Raw genomic sequence first — 22632 nt, 5'->3', positions numbered from 1 at the left:
TTCCCCCCATGGGGGACTTCTAGTATATACACTTTGATCTCTCATTGAGATCTTTGCTGTATAGATATGCTGCAGAGATCCATGAGATCGGCACTCGTTTGCTTTCGGCTGCTGCAGCCGGAAACAAACGAGTGCCAAGCCGGGGACGGCGCCATCTTGGAGCGGTCCCCGGCCGGCTTCAGTAACGGAGATCGCTCCTCCGGGATAACATCCCGGAGGAGCGATTTCCCCCACTAGACACCAGGGAGACGCTGGATCCGGTAATCAGATGCAGCTGTCATGTTTGACAGCTGCATCTGATTACTGTATTAGCGGGCACGGCGATCGGACCGCGGTCCCGGGCTACAAGTGGCACCCGGGACCGCCGCGGTTCAGAGCGGGGTCGCCGCGCGGCCCCGCTCTGAACGCCCTTACCGGCAATAGGGCGTACCTATACGCCCTTTGTCGTTAAGGGGTTAAAAAGGTAAAGTTCCTCAGAAACCGGTCCGTAAGATTTGCCAGAATAATAATCGGACTCTTCCTCTGATCTTCAGAAGAGACTGGATTAATATAGTCCTTTCTAGCTTTCTTGGCTGAATGTGTTTGAGAAGTCACCTCAGCAAAGGCAGATGATAAGCCAAAAAACTCTTCGGCTTCTTGCTGAAATCCAGATCCCCTTTGCGGGAAGCAATAAGCACAGCGGTCGCCGTCACACTCATCAGGTAGAGGCTGCCTACGGAACACAATCTGTGCCTGTCTTTCCTTGAGCGTTTTCTGGATCTGTACTCTTCAGCCATCTAGAAGACAGAAATAATTATAACCTCTAATGTCAGAGCCTATAAGCTATACCTTCTGTGACCACCGGAGGTGCTGCCAGGCAGAGAGCTGCAACCTCCTTCATAGTGATCACAGAATAAATGAATCCCGGACCATTCCCCCGCCGACTGCGCCGCTTACGTCAGACCAATGGGGAAGCACCTGGATACACAAGGAGGAAGTCGCCGAAGACGCGCGGCACACTCTGCAGGACGTGACAACGGCTCTGCACACACCTGGACTCCGCTGCCAGCAGGGAACACACTCACCCCTAGCAGTAGTACGGCAGCGTCCTGGCTTCCGACTCCGCGCCCGGCCGCCACGTGGTATTTCCAGAAGCCTTTATCACTTCATCATGCACGCCCGGCATACCGCAGAGCAGACGCGTCCGATGACCACAGGCAGGTAAGCTGAAGACACGGGAGCCACGCGGGGAACTAATGCAGGGGATGTAAGCTTGGCCAGAATACGGAGCCACCTGCTAGTATAATAAAGATGTCCCCCCCCCCAAGAGGGCCAGAGCTTTACCCCATAAAGAAGATGACCTGGACTAACCAAGGACAGAGCTTCTATTCATATACTTATGTATAAATAATGGGATTAGAATACATATTTACATATATAATGTTATACAGAGGGATCAGCTTATCAGCAATTACTTGCACAGTAAATATTTGCCTAGAAAATGAACTTTATCCCCCAAAACACATTTCACCATCATTGCAGCCCGGCCTTACAAGGAGCAGCTAACATTGTGTCAGTGATCGCTCCAGTAACACAGGTGTGGGTGTTGATGAGGACAGGGCTGGAGATCAATCTGTCATGATTAAGTAAGAATGACACCACTGGACACTATAAAAGGAGGCTGGTGCTTGGCATCATTGTTTCTCTTCTGTTACCATGGTTATCTCTAAAGAAACATGTGCAGTCATCATTGCACTGCACAAAAATGGCCGAATAGGGAAGAGTATCGCAGCTAGAAAGATTGCACCTCAGTCAGCAATCTATCGCATCATCAAGAACTTCAAGGAGAGAGGTTCCATTGTTGCCAAAAAGGCTCCAGGGCGCCCAAGAAAGACCAGCAAGCGCCAGGACCGTCTCTTAAAAGTGTGGTCAGCTGCGGGATGGGGCTACCAGCAGTGCAGAGCTCGCTCAGGGATGGCAGCAGGCAGGTGTGAGGGCATCTGCACTGTGCACTGTGAGACTGCAGAGACTCTTGGAGCAAGGCCTTGAGAACTTGTGGTGAATCATCAAGAGACGGATGGACAAACAAAAACCAACAAATTCTGACAAAATGCAAGCATCGATTGTGCAAGAATGGACGGCTATCAGTCAGGATTTGGTCCAGAAGTTGATTGAGAAGTTGAGAGCAGCCGGGGAGAATTTCAGAGGTCCTGAAGAAGAAGGGTCAGCACTGCAAATATTGACTCATTCTAAGGGTACTATTGCATGGAACGAGAATCGGCTGATCGTTGATATCGGTTCTGACCTATTTTCATCGGGCGCCGACCGCGCACCAATATGTGTAATAGCGGTGCGCGGGCGGCGACTAACGATATGCATTACCTATCCACGTTCCAGGGCCGCGGTCTTCATCTCCCCGGGTCCCGCGCGCTGTAACGTCAGAGTGGCCTGTCAGCTGACAGGCCGCGGCGGTCCCGGCCTGTGATTAGCTGAGTGGTCTGTCAACTGACAGGCCACTCTGACGTTACAGCACGCGGGACTCGGGGAGATGAAGACTGCGGCCCTGGAACGTGGATAGGTAATGTATATAGTTATGCAAGGGCTGCAAGGACATCGGTAACGATGTCCCTGCAGCCCTTGTTTAACGATTATCGGGCTGTGTAATAGGCCCAGTAAACGAGCGGCGATCTAGCAGAACGCTGCTCATTTACTGGTATTATCGGGCCCCCATCGGCCCATGTAATACCACCTTAACTGTCAGTATAAACTTCTGTTACTCCTAATACGATTGCAATTATATTTCTGTATGTGATAAAAACATCTGACAAACACACAGAAAACAAGAGGGCAGAGGATCATGGGAAATAGAAGATTTGTGTCATTCTCAAAACTTTTGGCCATGACTGTATACCACGTACCCCAGCCACATAATATATGTATATATATATATATATATATATATATATATATATATATGTATATTAAGCAGTATATAGCCCCCCAGCCGCATAATATATATAATAATGGGTGCCTAGATGATTCGTGTATTTGGTCTCTTCTGTGTAGTTGAGTTGTTTTTACGGCCGGTCACAGAGGACGTTGGATTGTGGAATTATTTCTCTCCCACAGACAGAAATGACTGAACATAATGAGACAACTTGCACTTTTATTTATAAATGTTACAAGACAGAGGACAATAGTTTTGCCATTTACTTTTGTATTTAATGTTCCTTTAATAAAATGTGACTTAGTGACCCCCGAGGATATCATACATATCATGTGTGTCCGCCCTGGGGTCCCTGTATACAATGTTATGTGGTCAGGGGGGCAGGACACGGGGACGCTCACATGAGGGCACAGGAGGATTTTCGCTTTGTCTCTGTGGAGTAGAAGATGAAGCCCAGGCGGCTCGTGTCATATGGCGGGTATCGCATCTCGTTGAGTTTTTCTCGACCATCACTGCGCAGGAGGCAGGCGCGGCTATGAGAGAAGGTGTCGAAGCTGAACTTGCCGTGATACATGCCCATCCCGCTGTGTCCTGGAAAAGAGATGAGTACAGTGACCCAGAGGCTTCCTATGACAGATGAGGAATGACCGGAGTATGTCCCACATTGTGATGTCATACCGTGACTAATAACACACAAAGGATCAGTGGCATCTATAAATCCTCAACTAAACCAAGCCTGGTCATCATGTAGGCCAACTGCAACCAACCTGGTAGAACTTTATCCCTGGTTAAACCAAGCCTGGTCATCATGTAGGCCAACTGCAACCAACCTGGTAGAACTTTATCCCTGGTTAAACCAAGCCTGGTCATCATGTAGGCCAACAACAAGCAACCTGGTAGAACTTTATCCCTGGTTAAACCAAGCCTGGTCATCATGTAGGCCAACTGCAACCAACCTGGCAGAACTTTATCCCTGGTTAAACCAAGCCTGGTCATCATGTAGGCCAACTGCAACCAACCTGGTAGAACTTTATCCCTGGTTAAACCAAGCCTCGTCATCATGTAGGCCAACAACAAGCAACCTGGTAGAACTTTATCCCTGGTTAAACCAAGCCTGGTCATCATGTAGGCCAACTGCAACCAACCTAGTAGAACTTTATCCCTGGTTAAACCAAGCCTGGTCATCATGTAGGCCAACTGCAACCAACCTGGTAGAACTTTATCCCTGGTTAAACCAAGCCTGGTCATGATGTAGGCCAACTGCAACCAACCTGGTAGAACTTTATCCCTGGTTAAACCAAGCCTGGTCATCATGTAGGCCAACTGCAACCAACCTGGCAGAACTTTATCCCTGGTTAAACCAAGCCTGGTCATCATGTAGGCCAACTGCAACCAACCTGGTAGAACTTTATCCCTGGTTAAACCAAGCCTGGTCATCATGTAGGCCAACTGCAACCAACCTGGTACTGCTTTGCCCCACATGATGACCAGGCTTGGTTTCACCAGGGAAAACTACAACCAACCTGGTACAGCTTTGTCCCTGGTTAAAGCAAGTGTTAGACAGCAAGCCGCACGCCCGGCCTCCAGTACTGCCGAGGTGTGAGGGATGCTGGCGTCCTTCGTAACAGGCAGGGCCGGTTGCTGGGGGCGCCGATTGCGTCCCTAGCAGCCGTCCTGCGCTTCTGGGTTCGGTGCGGCGCCTGGAGACACCGGTGGCGTCCTTGGTGATATGCAGGACTGGTTGCTGGGGCGTGTCAACGGCCTCCCTAGCAACCAGCCTGCTGTGTTGCTTTTGTTTACTGTAGCCGCGTCTAGGGCTTCACCGCCCCCAGCCAATCGGCATTAGGTGTCACGCATTGTAGTGATTGTAACTGATGGCTAGCTTCACCAGTCAGCTGTCAGTACTGATACTCCTTCCCCTATAAGTTTCAGCCTCTGGTCTCATTGCCTTGCCTGTGATAGCGCCTTGTGCCTTGACCTAGCAATTCCCTGACCGTGTTTGTTTAGTGATTCTGACCTTTGGATTTGTGACCTTGACCTTGCTTTAGGATCCCGATTTTGTACTTTTGCTGCCCGATTGTTGCTGACCCTTACCATTCTATTTTTATGTGAGTCTTGTCTTGTTTCGTGTTTCACTTGTTACAGCATAGGGAACGTCACCCAGTTGTCCGCAGTTGTTTACAGTTGTCGCGGCAAGTAGGTAGGGACCACTGGGGCAGGTGCCAGTTTTAGGGCTGCACTCGTCTTTGTCTTCCCAGACCCCTACCTAACAGCAAGCCTGATCATCATGTAGGCCAACTACAATCCACCTGGTACAGCTTCGTCCCTGGTGAAACAAAACCTGGTTATCATGTGGGGCAACTATAAGCAACCTGGTACAGCTTTATCCCTGTGTGAGGCCAAGCCTAGTCATCAGGTAGGCCAACTACAAGCAACCTGGTACAGCTTTGTCCCACATTATGAGTCATCATGTGGGGCAAAGCTGTACCAGGTTGCTTGTAGTTGGCCTACATGATGACCAGGCTTGGTTTCACCAGGGACAAAGCTGTACCAGGTTGCTTGTAGTTGTAACGCCTGGAGTGGTGGATCCTCAGTACCGTCACTAGCGATAGCACAGAACCGCACCAGGGAGCGGAGTCTAAGGGGCCGCTGGTTTTCACCAGAGCCCGCCGCAAGGCGGGATAGGCTTGCTGCGGCAGGCGACCCCCGGGTCGCTACCCCTGGTTTGGTTTGCTAGTGACGGCGGGCAAGGTGTGGCAGGAGCAGTAGGCAGATGATAGTGCTGGTAGTGGTCTTTAGGCGTAACCGCAGGTGACAGTGGCAGCGCACAGGAACAAGGAACTAGGCAGCGGACAGGGACTAGGGACCGGGTCAGCGGACGGGAACAACAGGGAGCTGGGCCAAACGCTATGGGAAGCATGTAAAGGCTCCAACACGAGGGACAGGGCATGCTGGGATTAAATAGGGAGTGAACTGTGAAACAACCAATTAGGGGCGGACTGGCCCTTTTTAATCTGAAATAGCCGCGCGCCGGCCGGGACAGATGGAGACAGGAGCGGGGTGAGGTAAGGCGCCCCCCGGGGCCGAACTAGTAGCAGCGCCGGGTCCCTGCACATGGACACCGGCGGCTGCCTAGGACAGAGGGAGGTTGCGGCGGCGGCCCGGAGCACTCGACGCCGTGACAGTAGTTGGCCTACATGATGACCAGGCTTGGCCTCACACAGGGATAAAGCTGTACCAGGTTGCTTGTAGTTGCCCCATGTGATGACCAGGCTTGGCCTCACACAGGGACAAAGCTATACCAGGTTGCCTGTAGCTGTCCCATGTGATGACCAGGCTTGGTTTTCCCAGGGACAACTACAAGCAACCTGGTACAGCTTTGTCCCTGTGTGAGGCCAAGCCTGGTCATCACATGGGGCAACTACAAGCAACCTGGTACAGCTTTGTCCCTGTGTGAGGCCAAGCCTGGTCATCAAGTAGGCAAATTACAATCCACCTGGTACAGCTTTGTCCCTGGTAAAACCAAGCATGTTGATCATAAAGTCCTACTACAAGCAACCTTGTACAGCTTTGTCCCTGGTGAAACCAAGCCGGGTCATCATGTGGGGCAACAATAACCAACCTGGTACAGCTTTGACGCACATGATGACCAGGCTTGGTTTTACCATGGGCAACTACAAACAACCTAGTAGAGCTTTGTCCCTGGTAAAACCAAGCCTAGTCATCACATTGGGCCACTACAAGCAACCTGGTACAGCTTTGTCCCTGTGTAAGGCCAAGCCTGGTCATCATGTAGGCCAACTTTAACCCCTTAAGGACCGGGCCTGAAATGGCCTTAAGGATCAAGGCAAATGTTATGTATATGACCAGTGTCACTTTATTCATTAATAACTTCGGGATGCTTTTACCTATCCGGCTGATTCTGAGATTGTTTTCTCGTGACATATTGTACTTTACATTTCTGGTAAATTGGAGTCGATACTTATAACGAATCTTTATGAAAAAAAACCCAAAATAACGTGAAAAATTGATTTTTCCAACTTTAAAAATTTTCTGAAAAGTTTCTGAAATAGCAGTAACATAGAGCGCCTGCGTGCGGGACTCAGGACGGACGTGCGCCGCTGAGCTCCATGACCCGCCAACCACCAGCGCTGATTTAAAGCAGCTCACCGGTCCCAGAGGATAGCGGACGATGAGTGAAGCTCCCGGTGAGTGCGGGGAAGCGGGCCTACATGGCGCCAGTGACGTCACGGAGGAAGCAGGAGAAGAAAGTAAACCAGGCAGCAGCCGCCATTACACAGTGTAGCAGCAGTGCAGCGTCGCTCAGATCGCCATTCTTACAAGGGACAGGCAGATACAGATGTATGTCCCCTCACTCATTCCTTTTCTGTATGGTTCGGTTTCATGTCCCTTCTTGTTTTAATGAACTTTTATTAAATTAAAGTACTGGAATAAAGAATATAATAATATTTACTTTGGATTGTCCTGCATTTTTTGTGATTCCTTTGTGAATCAGTTTGGTCATTTCTGACTGTACCACTTCAGCTTGGCAGAGGCTCTGGGGTGCCAAAACATAAGAAACACCCCTAAAGGGACACCATTTAGAAAACTACACCCCTCGAGGAATGTAACAAGGGGTGCGGTGAGGATCTGGACCCCACAGGTGCGCCACAGATTTTCAGAACAATATGGCATGAAAAAATAAAAATTCTTGTTTTTACACTAAAACATTGTTCTAGCCTACAATTTTTCATTTTTACAAGGGGATAAAAGAAAAAAAACAACAACAAGCATGTAGCGCAGTTTCTCCCGAGTACAGAAATACCCAACATGTGGACATAAAGCGCCAAGTGGGCGCAGGACGAGCCTCCAAAGGGAAGGAGCGCCAATTGGCTTTTGGAAGCTGGATTTCACTGGAATGGATTTCAAGGGCCACGTCGCATTTACAGAGCCCTCGTGCTGCCAAGACACTGGAAACCCCCCACAAGTGACCCCATTCTGGAAACTACACCCCTCAAGGAATCTAACAAGGGGTGCAGTGAGCATATGGACCCCACTGGTGACGGGCACATTTGTGCCGTGAAAGTGAAAAAATTAAAATTTTCCCTTTCAAGTCACATTTTTCCACATTAGTGCCCGTCACCAGTGGGGTCCATATCCCCGCTGCCCCCCTTGTTAGATTCCTTATGGGGTGTAGTTTCCAGAATGGGGTCACTTGTGGGGGGTTTCTACTGTCCTGGCCGCACAGAGGCTTTGTAATTGCATCATGGCATCCTCTAATGGGAATGGCGGCCATACCTACTTAGCTGGGGAAAAGGGACAATTCTAATTTATTTGGGGGTATTAGGGCAATTATTAGTTTATAAGGTTGGAAATGACAGGTGTCCATCAAATTCAACCTGTGTTGATCCAGAGGAAGGCAAAAAACCCTCGTGAGGCAGACGATAGTAGCCTCATCACAGGGGAAAAATTCCTTCCCGACTCCATAATGGCGATCAGAATAATCCCTGGATCAACGTGACCCCTGAAATAGGAATAAGGGACAGAATTTAGATAATGTGGAACCCCAATGACGTGTAGTGCGCCTTGGAGCGATCCAGTATGCAGAGGCCGGGGGGATCAGGACAGGTGTCACACTGGTAAATGGTGTCCTTCCTGATCCCCCTGTTACCCCACACTCTGCACTTCTTCTGGGGTCTCCCGTTCTCCAGTGTGGGGGACGTCACCTGGAAAATGTTGTCCTGGTGCGATACGGGGTCCTTCATATCCAGAAGCGCTGGGTCCGCTCCATGGCTGCTAAATATTAGGGCGCTATTACGGCTTCTGATATTTTCGGATCGTGCCGCAAGCTACAGTAGCTCAGGCAGCGAGGGACCGGAAGAGGGGGTGCTGGTATAAAAGTTATCCCCGTACAGGTGGTGACCTTTATCCAGCAGTGGGAAGATCAGTTCCCGGACGATCTTCCCACTAACTCCGAGGATGGGGGGGGGCATCTGGGGGCGGGATTTTGGTGTCCCTTCCTTCATAAGTCTAAGGCTATGTTCACATGCCAGAAGAGACTGGCGGTTCAGTGAGCCGGCCGTGTCACGGAATAGCCGGTCTCTGCAAAGATCATCCCGGCCGGTACTTAAGTACCGGTCAGATGATCTTTCCAGCCGCAGCGTTTCCTACGGCCGCAATTGACTGAATTGCGGCCGCAGAAAACTGACATGTCAGTTCTTTGCGGCGCCGCACAGGATCCCGGCTGGAGCGTGTACGGTGTGTGTATACGCTCCGGCTGGGACCCCATAGAAGAAAAAGCAGTGTTCCACAACATACAAAGTACAACCGTTGTTGCCATCGGCCGTACTTTTACGTAGCGTAGTGTGTACATAGCCCATCTGTAAGTGTACCGAGCCCCAGCAGGAGCCCCCAAATGTTTTTCTTTTTCGCTGCATCAACAGTCGTCCACGCCATGGGCCTAGCCAAAAAACAGGAGGGGTTCTGGGCTAGAAATTGGTGCATATACAAGTTTGTTTGCGCCACCATCAAATTTTAAGGTCACCGAAATGTCTATTTCTCTGAGGCCTGTGGGGTTAAAAGACAACTCCCGCACTAATTAAAAAACACAATCAATCATAAACATAGTTTTCCCTCCGGAGTCTGTCTCTGTTTGAATTTCCCGCTGCTTGCAGGTCCCTAAAACTACAGTTGGTGTCTTCATTTCTTCTTTACTTCCTGGTTTGGGCTTTTCCATGATGCACTTTGTCTACCGTGATGTCTGTGCCCAACCACCCCACCCCTTACCCAACACACACAGTGAAAGCTGACAGCTATTAGAGCAGAGGGCTGAGGGAGAGACAGGCAGCAGTGACAGAGGACACTGCCTGAGCTCCGGGAGAGACAGGCAGCAGTGACAGAGGACACTGCCTGAGCTCCGGGAGAGAAAGGCAGCAGAGACAGAGGACACTGCCTGAGCTCCGGGAGAGACAGGCAGCAGAGACAGAGGACACTGCCTGAGCTCCGGGAGAGACAGGCAGCAGAGACAGAGGACACTGCCTGAGCTCCGGGAGAGACAGGCAGCAGTGACAGAGGACACTGCCTGAGCTCCGGGAGAGACAGGCAGCAGGGACAGAGGACACTGCCTGAGCTCTGGGAGAGACAGGCAGCAGAGACAGAGGACACTGCCTGAGCTCCGGGAGAGAAAGGCAGCAGAGACAGAGGACACTTCCTGAGCTCCGGGAGAGACAGGCAGCAGTGACAGAGGACACTGCCTGAGCTCCGGGAGAGACAGGCAGCAGTGACAGAGGACACTGCCTGAGCTCCGGGAGAGACAGGCAGCAGAGACAGAGGACACTGCCTGAGCTCCGGGAGAGACAGGCAGCAGTGACAGAGGACACTGCCTGAGCTCCGGGAGAGACAGGCAGCAGAGACAGAGGACACTGCCTGAGCTCCGGGAGAGACAGGCAGCAGTGACAGAGGACACTGCCTGAGCTCCGGGAGAGACAGGCAGCAGTGACAGAGGACACTGCCTGAGCTCCGGGAGAGACAGGCAGCAGTGACAGAGGACACTGCCTGAGCTCCGGGAGAGACAGGCAGCAGTGACAGAGGACACTGCCTGAGCTCCGGGAGAGACAGGCAGCAGTGACAGAGGACACTGCCTGAGCTCCGGGAGAGACAGGCAGCAGTGACAGAGGACACTGCCTGAGCTCCGGGAGAGACAGGCAGCAGAGACAGAGGACACTGCCTGAGCTCCGGGAGAGACAGGCAGCAGAGACAGAGGACACTGCCTGAGCTCCGGGAGAGACAGGCAGCAGAGACAGAGGACACTTCCTGAGCTCCGGGAGAGACAGGCAGCAGTGACAGAGGACACTGCCTGAGCTCCGGGAGAGACAGGCAGCAGTGACAGAGGACACTGCCTGAGCTCCGGGAGAGAAAGGCAGCAGAGACAGAGGACACTGCCTGAGCTCCGGGAGAGACAGGCAGCAGTGACAGAGGACACTGCCTGAGCTCCGGGAGAGACAGGCAGCAGAGACAGAGGACACTGCCTGAGCTCCGGGAGAGACAGGCAGCAGTGACAGAGGACACTGCCTGAGCTCCGGGAGAGACAGGCAGCAGAGACAGAGGACACTGCCTGAGCTCCGGGAGAGACAGGCAGCAGTGACAGAGGACACTGCCTGAGCTCCGGGAGAGACAAGCAGCAGTGAAAGAGGATACTGCCTGAGCTCCGGGAGAGACAGGCAGCAGTGACAGAGGACACTGCCTGAGCTCCGGGAGAGACAGGCAGCAGTGACAGAGGACACTGCCTGAGCTCCGGGAGAGACAGGCAGCAGTGACAGAGGACACTGCCTGAGCTCCGGGAGAGACAGGCAGCAGAGACAGAGGACACTGCCTGAGCTCCGGGAGAGACAGGCAGCAAAGACAGAGGACACTGCCTGAGCTCCGGGAGAGACAGGCAGCAGTGACAGAGGACACTGCCTGAGCTCCGGGAGAGACAGGCAGCAGTGACAGAGGACACTGCCTGAGCTCCGGGAGAGACAGGCAGCAGTGACAGAGGACACTGCCTGAGCTCCGGGAGAGACAGGCAGCAGTGACAGAGGACACTGCCTGAGCTCCGGGAGAGACAGGTGCTTATCTGCACTGAGGAAAGAGGAGATAACAGAATTCATTTACTCACTGACTGTACTGGGCACTGGAAGAGGAGGGGGAGACAGGGTGGGATGATGTGTCTGGGGGGCGGGATAGGGTCACTTGTCTGGAGGGCGGAGGTCAAGGCATCCTCCTTGGTCATCCGTGGATATTCATCATCACTTGATGATGAGGATAAATGGAGGAAAGAAGGACCCCTGCCCCCCCATTCATCCTCACTGGCTGTTTTGGTGTCAGAGGCAATAAGAGAGTATACCTCCTCCGCCGAAAACACCCTGGGGGCCATCTTTATACGGGGGTTAGTATTTGGGGTGTGTAAATTTGTATTGTGGTTTAGAGTAAAAAAAAATAAATGTTCACGTAGTGTATTGTAGTGTTTTTTACGTGTTTTACAGTACGAAAAAAAAAATCCTACGCCAAAAAGGAGTTGCTGATGTGCGGCACTTATCAGCAGACAGTGGGGGTAGGATATAGGGAAAAAAAGGGTTTTCTTCTAACCAGGAGGGGGGAAAAAACCCTGCACCAAAAAGGGCGCAGGGTAGGGTGCAGTAGGGTGCAGGGTAGGATGCAGTAGGGTGCAGGATAGGGTGTGGTAGGGGGCAGGGCAGGGTGCGGTAGGGTGCAGGGTAGGATGCGGTAGGGCGCAGGGTAGGGTGCGGTAGGGCGCAGGGTAGGGTGCAGTAGGGCGCAGGGTAGGGTGCGGTAGGGCGCAGGGTAGGGTGCTGCATGGGCTGCAGGGCTGTACATTTACACCTGCGCTCATTAAGGGGTTAAGCAACCTAGTACAGCTTTGTCATCATGTTGGGGCAACTACTAGCAACCTGGTACAGTTTTGTCCCTGTGTGAGGCCAAGCCTGGTCATCATGTGGGGCAACTACTAGCAACCTGGTACAGTTTTGTCCCTGTGTGAGGCCAAGCCTGGTCATCATGTGGGGCAACTACTAGCAACCTGGTACAGTTTTGTCCCTGTGTGAGGCCAGGCCTGGTCATCATGTGGGGCAACTACTAGCAACCTGGTACAGTTTTGTCCCTGTGTGAGGCCAGGCCTGGTCATCATGTGGGGCAACTACTAGCAACCTGGTACAGTTTTGTCCCTGTGTGAGGCCAGGCCTGGTCATCATGTGGGACAGGTCTTTCCAGTGTCCACTGTCACAGCTTCTTCTGACCTTATGTCCCTCATGGGATCCTTTGTTGTCTTTGTGGACAGACCACCGCAGTGTCTACTAACACCAACCAGATGAGGGCCGTATTACACCAATCACTTTACCAACCAGCACCGACTGGCCTAGTACACGGCTCGATTATCGTGTATATAGGAAACAATAAACTGTATACGTTACTCCATGCTCCCCAGTCTCTTCCTGGCTTCTCTCCAGTCCCCAGTCGGGACAGGGCAGCCAATGACCTGTCACTTCAGAGAGCGCCTCTGACTGGGGACACCGGGGATCGCTGAGAGGTAATGTATACAGTTTCTTATTTACTATATCCAGGTACTTGTGTAGTGACCCGGTAGGGGCCCCTAATCTTATTGCACCTGAGTAAGGTAGCTCCCTTGGGTTCACACAGTTGGGGATGAAGTGGCCACTGCAGTATGAAGAAACTTGCTAGTAAAAAATCCATGTATTCATTATCTTTATAAAATCGTATAAGAAAGTCCATAGAAAACACGTGCAGGGGGGGGGGGGCGTGTCCTGGCTGCTGGAGAGAGCAGACGTGAAGACCTGGAAACCCCGATAATCCATCCTCCACCGGGGAGGAACCGGGCGAGATCACAGCAACCGCCGGTGAATACAACGATCACTGAAGGTCTCACCGCGCGCCCGCCGTTGCCGCCATTACAGGCGCTGCCTCACAGCTGCAAGCCGCCGCCACAGACACCGGAGCAGCATCAGTCCGCACCCCACACCCCAGCCGGAGAGGTGGAGGAGACGGCGAGGTAACGGGGAGCCTTGGGTGGGGACGACAGCGGCATCTGAAGCCCTGAATACCTTAGTGGCGCTACTCACCACACCAACAGGCGCCATCTTGCAGGTCCTGAAGGCGCCAGTGAGGAGACGCTCTCCAGCTCACACGACCGCCCAGAGTCAGATGAGAAGTCGGCTATCGGGTCTGTGAGTCCCCCGGAGACCCCGTTCATCCCTCTCACCTGTTTCTCCTGGGAACTTCCTCGCTATCCCTGAGGAGTTCCCCGCCATTTTCTCCCGGCTGTTCTCCCCCACCGCGCCCTGGGAGGATCTGCTGCCCGGCACCAGAGCCCCTGCATTGCATTGTTAGAACCCCGCTATCCTATGTTACTGTGTAAAGAGCATTGCCACTGTAAGAAAGGGGATGAACTCCTAACCACAATAATATCACCTCATTGAAAGAACATTACACATTATCACCTGTAACAGCAGAAATTGTAAGGGAACCTCCAACTGAAGTGTTCTGCTGCCACCTAGTGGCAAAATCCCTAATCACCTCCTGATTTCTATACTATCCTACGAACCTCTGAGAAACAGCAGCCAGGCGGATCCCAGTTCATTACCACCATTCTGTGTTCCCCTAATAGCCCCTCAGCTATACCTCTGTTCCAGATGTAGACGTACGCCTTCATAGGCCATCCCACCTGCAATACCCAACAAACGACCATATCCTCACAAGACATGATAAGGAATACAAAAAGGTATTCCTGCAGTAGATACGAGACACCTGCAACCCGACATACATTCCTACCTGAAAAGAAACAGGTCTACCCCTCCCTCTTCTACAGCTAAACTCAAACAAGCTGCCCAACAGAACTGGGACCAGGCTGAAGAATCTGATGCCAGACGGCTGCCCTTCCATCCCAGACAATGCTCCTCTCTAGATCCTTCCTGACAAAGGTGGTGTCTCACATTGGCGCACAAGCCAATTCCTCTGTCTTAAAAGAACTGTCAGAGATCAAGTCTGAAATCGCCCACCTGGGCCACAGAGTTGAATCTATGGAAAATTCACAATCCTCTAGAATTGCTCATAGTAATGGTGCGTTTACACGTAACGATTATTGTGCGAATTTGCGCGATAACGATCGATTTAGAACAATAAACGTACGTGTACACGCAGTGAACGATTAAACAACGAACGAGAAATCGTTCATTTTGATCTTTCAACATACTCTCAAATCGTCGTTCAAAAAAAATTCGCAGATCGTTCCGTGTAAAAAGTCGTTTGCCGATTTAACCAATGTGTGACATAGGCTTAAGAGATCGCAAAACGATTTTCAGTACGATATAATGTACCGTCTAAACACTGATCGTTATGAAAATAAAAATCGTTACTCCGACATTGTTAATCGTACAATCAAGCCAATTATCGTTTCGTGTAAACGCACCTTAGAGCGATGTCGTCAAAGATAATCCAACACAAACGTCATTTAAATGCTTTTCACCTGGCAATTGAGGATCAAGAGAACAGGAGTCGGCGGAAAGATTTGAGAATAAGAGGTCTACCTGAGGACATCACGCATAACGACCTTCCTGGAGGGGCATTACGTATCTACCCTAGTAGGAGAAGATAAACATCACCATTGAAAGGATCCATAGAGCTTTAAGACCAAAGCCCAAACCTACCGACCCACCATGTGATGTAGTGTGTGGTCTCCTCAAATACCCAGACACAGCCGCCATCCTCAAAAAAGCCAGAGAACTTGATGAACTACAATTCAACTCCACAAAAATGATCATACTCTCTGACATATCGCCTTCAACATTGACCAAACGCAGAATTCTGAAACCATTCACCGTCCACCTGAGAGCTCGCCAGGCTGTCTTCTGCTGGATGCTTCTTTTTAGCTTGGCCATAACCAAAGAGGGCAGACTTACCATAGTGAGGTCCCCTGAGGACATTCCACACGTATAGGAGACTCTTGACATCCCACCACTGGAAGTCCCCTCCTGGCTCCCATTCCCGGAAGATGCCGACCTTCCTGACCTCCCTGCCAGACAGCCATGGACACAGGCAGGCAAGACAAAGTCCTCCAAGACCAAGAAGATTACGAAGAAATCGGACATGACTTGAACCCTCATCTGCAACAGCTGACGATATCTCATGATACTGCTGGGACTCTGTTGTCTCTAAGTTTACAGTTATTTAGCAGCCTATAGTTTTCTCTAGTCATGTAGATTTAGTTGCACTACACCCTAATCTCAGAAAAGTTAGTTCAAATAGATATAGATCTATCTCATTGTTATCCACCTCGGTTGTTCCTTTGAGCTTTTCCTCTTTTTTAGTAGTTTTCATTGATGTAACGTATGCAGACGCTGGTGGGGGGCCGTGGCTATCCAGGTAGCCGTACAGATGATAACCCCATACGTGCCCCCAGCCAGGCAGGGGCGGATTAACTTTACCATAGGCCCCGGGCTGTTCACCAAGCCTGGGCCCCCCCAACCCCACTGTAACTATGGCAGCACTAGCCTGGCCCCCCCAACCCCACTGTAACTATGGCAGCACTAGCCTGGCCCCCCCACCCCACTGTAACTATGGCAGCACTAGCCTGGCGTTCATAGTACAGGACAGATAATGTCATGATGTCCTGATTTGTGCAAAATTGCCATAAAAAAAACTGTGATTTTTTGCAAATCATGGCGGAAGTGTAGCCAGGAGACAGTACAACATTGAAAGTATAAGTCTGTTTGGGTGGTCATGGGCCCCCCAGGAGCTCAGGGCCCCGGGCTACCGCCCGAAACGCCCCTGTTATAATCTGCTACTGCAGCCAGGGTAGCTCGAAACCCTTGGCCACGAGTTACTGTCCTATTGATTAGGACGCAAGTCCAAGCTGCACAAGTTTATATATCTTGTTTTCAATGTCTGTCTTTGTCTTGTCTACTCTTCCTTTTGTTTCCTCCCCTCTGTTGTCTCCTCCCCTTCCCCTCTGCTGCTACTTATATACGGTCCCGGTGGACCCAGTCTGAGACACAATGGCGAAATGTATACAATCCCCCATGATGGCTCCACTAATACTCTCATCCTTTAATGTGTGTAACACCCCTCAAAAACGTAGTCAAATTTTTTAACTGATGAGAAAAGTTAACTCTGACATCATTTTCTTACAGGAAACCCATTTCCGTCTAAACCACATACCCAATCTCTCCAACTCCTTTTCCAACACCTGGTTCCACTGGCCGAACCCAAGCTCCACCTCCAGAGGAGTCAGCATTGGTCTTTGAACACATCTGTACACAAAAAGATCCTGAAGGCAGGTACATTTTTGTCAAAGGTACGATACACAACACACCTGTCACCTTAGGGAACCTTTATGCACCCAACATGAAACAAATCCCTTGGTTGATTCAAGTCCTGGAAAAAGTGGAAGTCTTTAGGGGCGGCCTTCTCCTTATTGGGGGGCATTAGAACCAGAACTGGACACATCCAACCGTTCCTCTGCTCAAAGCTTTAAAGAATTAAGAAATGCCCCTGCAAGATTCATGGCGCACGCTACACCCCGAGGACAGAGACTATACGTTCTACTCCCCAGTCCACAAAACCTATCACCGCTTAGATCACTTCTTTCTACCCACTTCTTATCCATCTTCCATGCAAGCGGCTACTATAGAGCAAATGACTATCTCAGCTATCACACTGCATCCTAACCTCTCTTCTCTTCCGCTCTGGGAACGGTCTTGGAGACTTAATGAAACACTAAGAGACAATGATGTTAACGCTGCCAAGTTGATAACTTCATTACGGCACTACTTCTCTGTTAATGACAACGGTCTCTGATACTACCTTATGGGAAGCGCACAAAAGCTCCATAAGAGGTGAACTTCTCTCCTTGGGCATTCGTGTTATAAAAGAGAGGAAACAAGGCCTGCACCCCCTTCTCAAACAGATTCCTGCATTAGAACTGCTGCACAAGCGGACACAGGCAGACTCATATCTCCAAGACCTTACTTCCTGAGAGACCGCCTTATTATTAACACTGCTAAAGCTTACCAAAGAAGTAACATGTAAATCCTTCACACTAAGCAACAAAGCTAAGAAGATGATGATGACCACTTTAATTAGGCAAACTAGAACGAAAACACACATCTCTAAACTAACTTCAGAGACGGCAGATACAGACGAAATAGCCAAACTATTCTGCCAATACTACCAAAAACTCTCTAATCTCTCGGAGAATATGGACACACTTACTCAAATTGACAAAGATTTGGCTACTCAGGCGTTTCTGGACGAACCTGCCGTCCTTGTCTGAATCTGAAGCTAACACCCTTTTAGCGCCAATAACAGCTTCTGAAGCGCAGAAAGTGATTAGGTCCTTTCCTAACGATAAATTCCCTGGACTGGACGGTCTACCAGCCTTTTATTACAAAAAAATTCTAGACACTCTTAGTCCATACCTAGTTAGATGGTGCACGGCCATGATGCAGGGTACACCACCTCCATCTCAATCACGACAAGCCACGATCACGGTCATACATAAGGAAGGTCAACCGCAGGACTCCTGTGGCAGTTACCGACCTATCTCTCTACTCAATGTAGATTACTAGCAAACCGTATAGCACCTTTGTTACCTAAACTAGTGAATGAGGAACAGGTGGGTTTTGTAATAGAGAAGGTAAACACAACACTCACAGACTCATTAGTATGATCCATCACGCTCAAACCCATGGAATTCTACTCCTACTATTAGGCACTGACACAGAAAAAGTGTTCGATAGAGTGGACTGGAATTTCATGGGTAAAACCTTAGAGAGATTCGGCTTCCCTCCTTCATTTATCTCTGCCATTCTCACTTTATATTCCTCACCGTCGGCCCGAGTGCTGGTCAACGGACGCCTATCACCTCTGTTTACCCCACTCTTTTTGTCTTAGTGATGGAAACCTTACTCCAATCTATAAGAGACCATCCTCTAATTCCGGGACTGACGCTAGGAAAAGACAAACACCACGCCGCAGCTTTTTTCCAATAAAATACTATGAAGCCTTACACTTATGCAGAGCAACGGCGTTCCTTCATGCAAACACCATCCCCCTTCACATACGAGCGGAGTTGGCCACGATACCTCCCGTTACCTGTTCCGGGCGCCTTCTGACACTCCCATACCTCGCACATTAAATCCTATCACTAAAGCCACTTTGGATCTCTGGCATAAACTTAATAAAAAACACAAGTTCTCCCCACAACCTTCTCCCATGATGCCCCTTCGGTTTCTAAAGCAATATTTAAAAAGAGGTCCACTCACTGACTCCCTGGCACATGATCCCTGTGGAGACAAGTCTAGCAGATATTCCGGTTTCCATAGATGGCACAACCATATTGTCTCTACTGGGCTCCAGCACCCCCCCCCCCCTTCCCCCTTTAAACTTCCTACATATCCACGATTTTACCTTTTCCTTAAAAGACTTCTCTTTCAATGGGAGTCAGAAGAAACATCCCGACTAGCTTTGAAGTGTTATTGACGCTGAAACAACCTATAGCTAAGTGTCTGTCCAAACTGCACTCTTACCGTCTATCCCTAGATGCCCCCACTAAACCCAACTTCCTTACTGCCTGGGAAGAGGAACTAAGCATCTCCCTCACTTCGAAAGATATCAAACTCATACTCTCTCACTCTCATGGCTTCTCTAACTCCATCACTACACAGGAAAATTCCTACAAAATACTAACCAGATGGTACCGAACGCCTCACCAGCTCCACCGCTGGGGACCCACAGATTCCTCCTGGCGATATGGTAAGCTAGGAGGCACATTAACCCATATTTTCTGGACATGTCCCCTCCTCACTCCCTTCTGGACGCAGGTGATTAAAGCCATTAAAGAGATGTGTAGCGAATCTATTGTTATAACTCCACAACTCGTACTGTTATGGCGACCCCCTACTGGCGCCCACTTGTCCAAACAGAATCTGTTGGTCCATCTCCTCACTGCTGCAAAACTACTTATTCCAACCTATTGGAAACCATCTGTCCCACCTCCTATATCAGTATGGTACGCTAAGATAGACAATATGCGCACTATGGAGGAATTGGAGAGTTGGACCATGCGCTCTCACACCACCTTTCTAAAGACATGGGCTCCTTGGAAACAGTACGCCGTGACCCATCAACTTACGCTGTAGACTGGATTGTCCCCATGGATCTTTGCACCCCCCACCACTATTCCTCTTTCACGTGATATGATGGCAGCGATCCTCAACCCCCCCCCCTCACCCTCCCTCCCCACCTCCACCTTCTTGTTGATGTCCGTATGTGTCTACCGTCCTGTCCTGTTCGCCAGTTACACAGTTCTTCTCTTGAATGGCTTCACCCCATGGCTCTGACACCACTAGCAGGGATAAGATATCTCACACACCCGTATGATATCTACTATGCCGTTCCCCTTCTAACTATGGGAATTATACTCCAAAACTAGATTGGAAGACCTCCTCCGCTGCTCCCCCACCTTGGTGTCCTATGATTTATAATGGAATACTATGTAACGATGGGTTGACTAACAGCCTCAGACTGGTCATTCTCTTTTCCTGTACTTGTTTCGTTAGAATGAATATACTGTTACCTCTTTATGACTAAGGTCCTTTTGATGCTATCTATTTGTAAAATGAGAAAATTTCTTAAATAAAGAATGTTTAAAAAGAAAACACGTGCAGGACCCCCAGTGTGAGGCGTTACTGATAGATAGTGTGTACAAAGCCCAAAGAGGAATCTATATCGGACCAGAGACCTCCCCCTCACCTGTCAGCTACTTACTGCGTTACATAGACACATATACATTTATATCTACAGACTCCGCCATATACATATATATCTACAGACTCCGCCATATACATATATATATACAGACTCCGCCATATACATTTATATATATATATACAGACTCCGCCATATACATTTATATATACAGACTCCGCCGTATACATTTATATATACAGACTCCGCCATATACGTATATATATACAGACTCCGCCATATACATATATATATACAGACAGAGTGTGCATGGTGTGGATGATGGGAGTGTGTATGGTGTGCATTATGAGAGTGTGCATGGTGTGGATGATGAGAGTGTGCATGGTGTGCATGATGGGAGTGTGCGTGGTGTGGATGATGGGAGTGTGCGTGGTGTGGATGATGGGAGTGTGCGTGGTGTGGATGATGGGGGGGTGCATGGTGTGGATGATGGGGGGGTGCGTGGTGTGGATGATGAGAGTGTGCATGGTGTGGATGATGGGGGTGTGGATGGTGTGGATGATGGGAGTGTGCATGGTGTGGATGATGGGAGTGTGCATGGTGTGGATGATGGGAGTGTGCGTGGTGTGGATGATGGGAGTGTGCGTGGTGTGGATGATGGGAGTGTGCATGGTGTGGATGATGGGGGGTGCGTGGTGTGGATAATGAGAGTGTGCATGGTGTGGATGATGGGGGTGTGGATGGTGTGGATGATGGGAGTGTGCATGGTGTGGATGATGGGAGTGTGCATGGTGTGGATGATGGGAGTGTGCATGGTGTGGATGATGGGAGTGTGCATGGTGTGGATGATGGGAGTGTGCATGGTGTGGATAATGGGGGTGTGGATGGTGAAAGTGTGCATGGCGTGGATGATGGGGGTGTGCGTGGTGTGGATGATGGGGGGTGCATGGTGTGGATGATGGGAGTGTGGATGATGGGAGTGTGCATGGTGTGGATGATGGGAGTGTGCATGGTGTGGATGATGGGGGTGTGGATGGTGTGGATGATGGGAGTGTGCATGGTGTGGATGATGGGGGTGTGGATGGTGTAAATGATGGGAGTGTGCATGGTGTGTATGATGGGTCCACCTAATGCACTTTCTCATCATCCACGCCATGCACACTCCCATCATCCACGCCATGCACACTCCCATCATCCACACCACACACACTCATCATCCACGCCATGCACACTCCCATCATCCACGCCATGCACACTCTCATCATCCACACCATCCACACCCCCATCATCCACACCATGCACACCCCCATCATCCACACCATCCACACCCCCATCATCCACACCATCCACACCCCCATCATCCACACCATCCACACCCCCATCATCCACACCCCTCATCATCCACACCCCCCATCATCCACACCATCCACACCCCCATCATCCACACCATCCACACCCCCATCATCCACACCATCCACACCCCCATCATCCACACCATGCACACCCCCATCATCCACACCATCCACACCCCCATCATCCACACCATGCACACCCCCATCATCCACACCATGCACACACTACCACTCACTCTCATTCATACAATTTGCAAAAAACCCCAATCACCTCCATCAGATTCACAGATGAACATAGACTTATACTTCCATCTTGTGTGACCCCCAGGAGACTTGGCTGTGGCCCGGATGAATCACGCATGTGCGGGAAGCAGCTGGTCTCCAATGGGACGGCGCAGTACCTGGAGCCCACTATGCGTATATGCAGGGCCGGCTCCAGGTTTTGGTGGGCCCTTGGGCGACAGAGCCTCAGCGGGCCCCTTTGTATAGTAAATAATGTGGCATCACTTTTAGAGGGTCTCTATCTCTGCATTCTGTGTAGGTATACAACTGTGTATTATATACTTATTATCCTCCTGTATGTGTGTGCATATATCTCTCCATTCTGTGTAGGTATACAGCTGTGTATTATATACTTATTATCCCTCTGTATGAGTGTGTATATACTGTATATCTCCATTCTGTGTAGGTATACAGCAGTGTATTATATACTTATTATCCTCCTGTATGTGTGTGTATATCTCTCTCCATTCTGTGTAGGTATACAGCTGTGTATTATATACTTATTATCTCCATTCTGTGTAGGTATACAGCAGTGTATTATATACTTATTATCCTCCTGTATGTGTGTGTGTATATATCTCTCCATTCTGTGTAGGTATACAGCTGTGTATTATATACTTATTATCCCCCTGTATGAGTGTGTATATATATCTCCATTCTGTGTAGGTATACAGCAGTGTATTATATAAACACTAATACAGGAGTAGGATAATTGTGACTCCCCCATGGAAAGTAAAGGGGAAAATCTGCAATAAATCCACTGCAGCAGATATGCCACAGGTGACCCTACCTTCC

General features: G+C 50.0%; 1 protein-coding gene across 1 annotated transcript in view; it reads right to left on the bottom strand.

Moving 5' to 3' along the window:
* Nucleotides 1-3125: 3125 nt before the first annotated feature.
* LOC138792172 (aldehyde dehydrogenase family 3 member B1-like) overlaps nucleotides 3126-22632 on the bottom strand; it is a 110511-nt gene continuing 91004 nt past the window's right edge. The window contains exon 10 of the mRNA XM_069969275.1: nucleotides 3126-3517. Coding sequence (XP_069825376.1) covers nucleotides 3324-3517 — 194 coding nt within the window. The 3' untranslated portion in view covers nucleotides 3126-3323. The remainder of the gene's footprint in view (nucleotides 3518-22632) is intronic.

Source organism: Dendropsophus ebraccatus, chromosome 5, assembly GCF_027789765.1.
Source record: "Dendropsophus ebraccatus isolate aDenEbr1 chromosome 5, aDenEbr1.pat, whole genome shotgun sequence".
Classification (NCBI taxonomy): Eukaryota; Metazoa; Chordata; class Amphibia; order Anura; family Hylidae; genus Dendropsophus; species Dendropsophus ebraccatus.
This window is presented reverse-complemented; position numbering and strand designations above follow the sequence as displayed.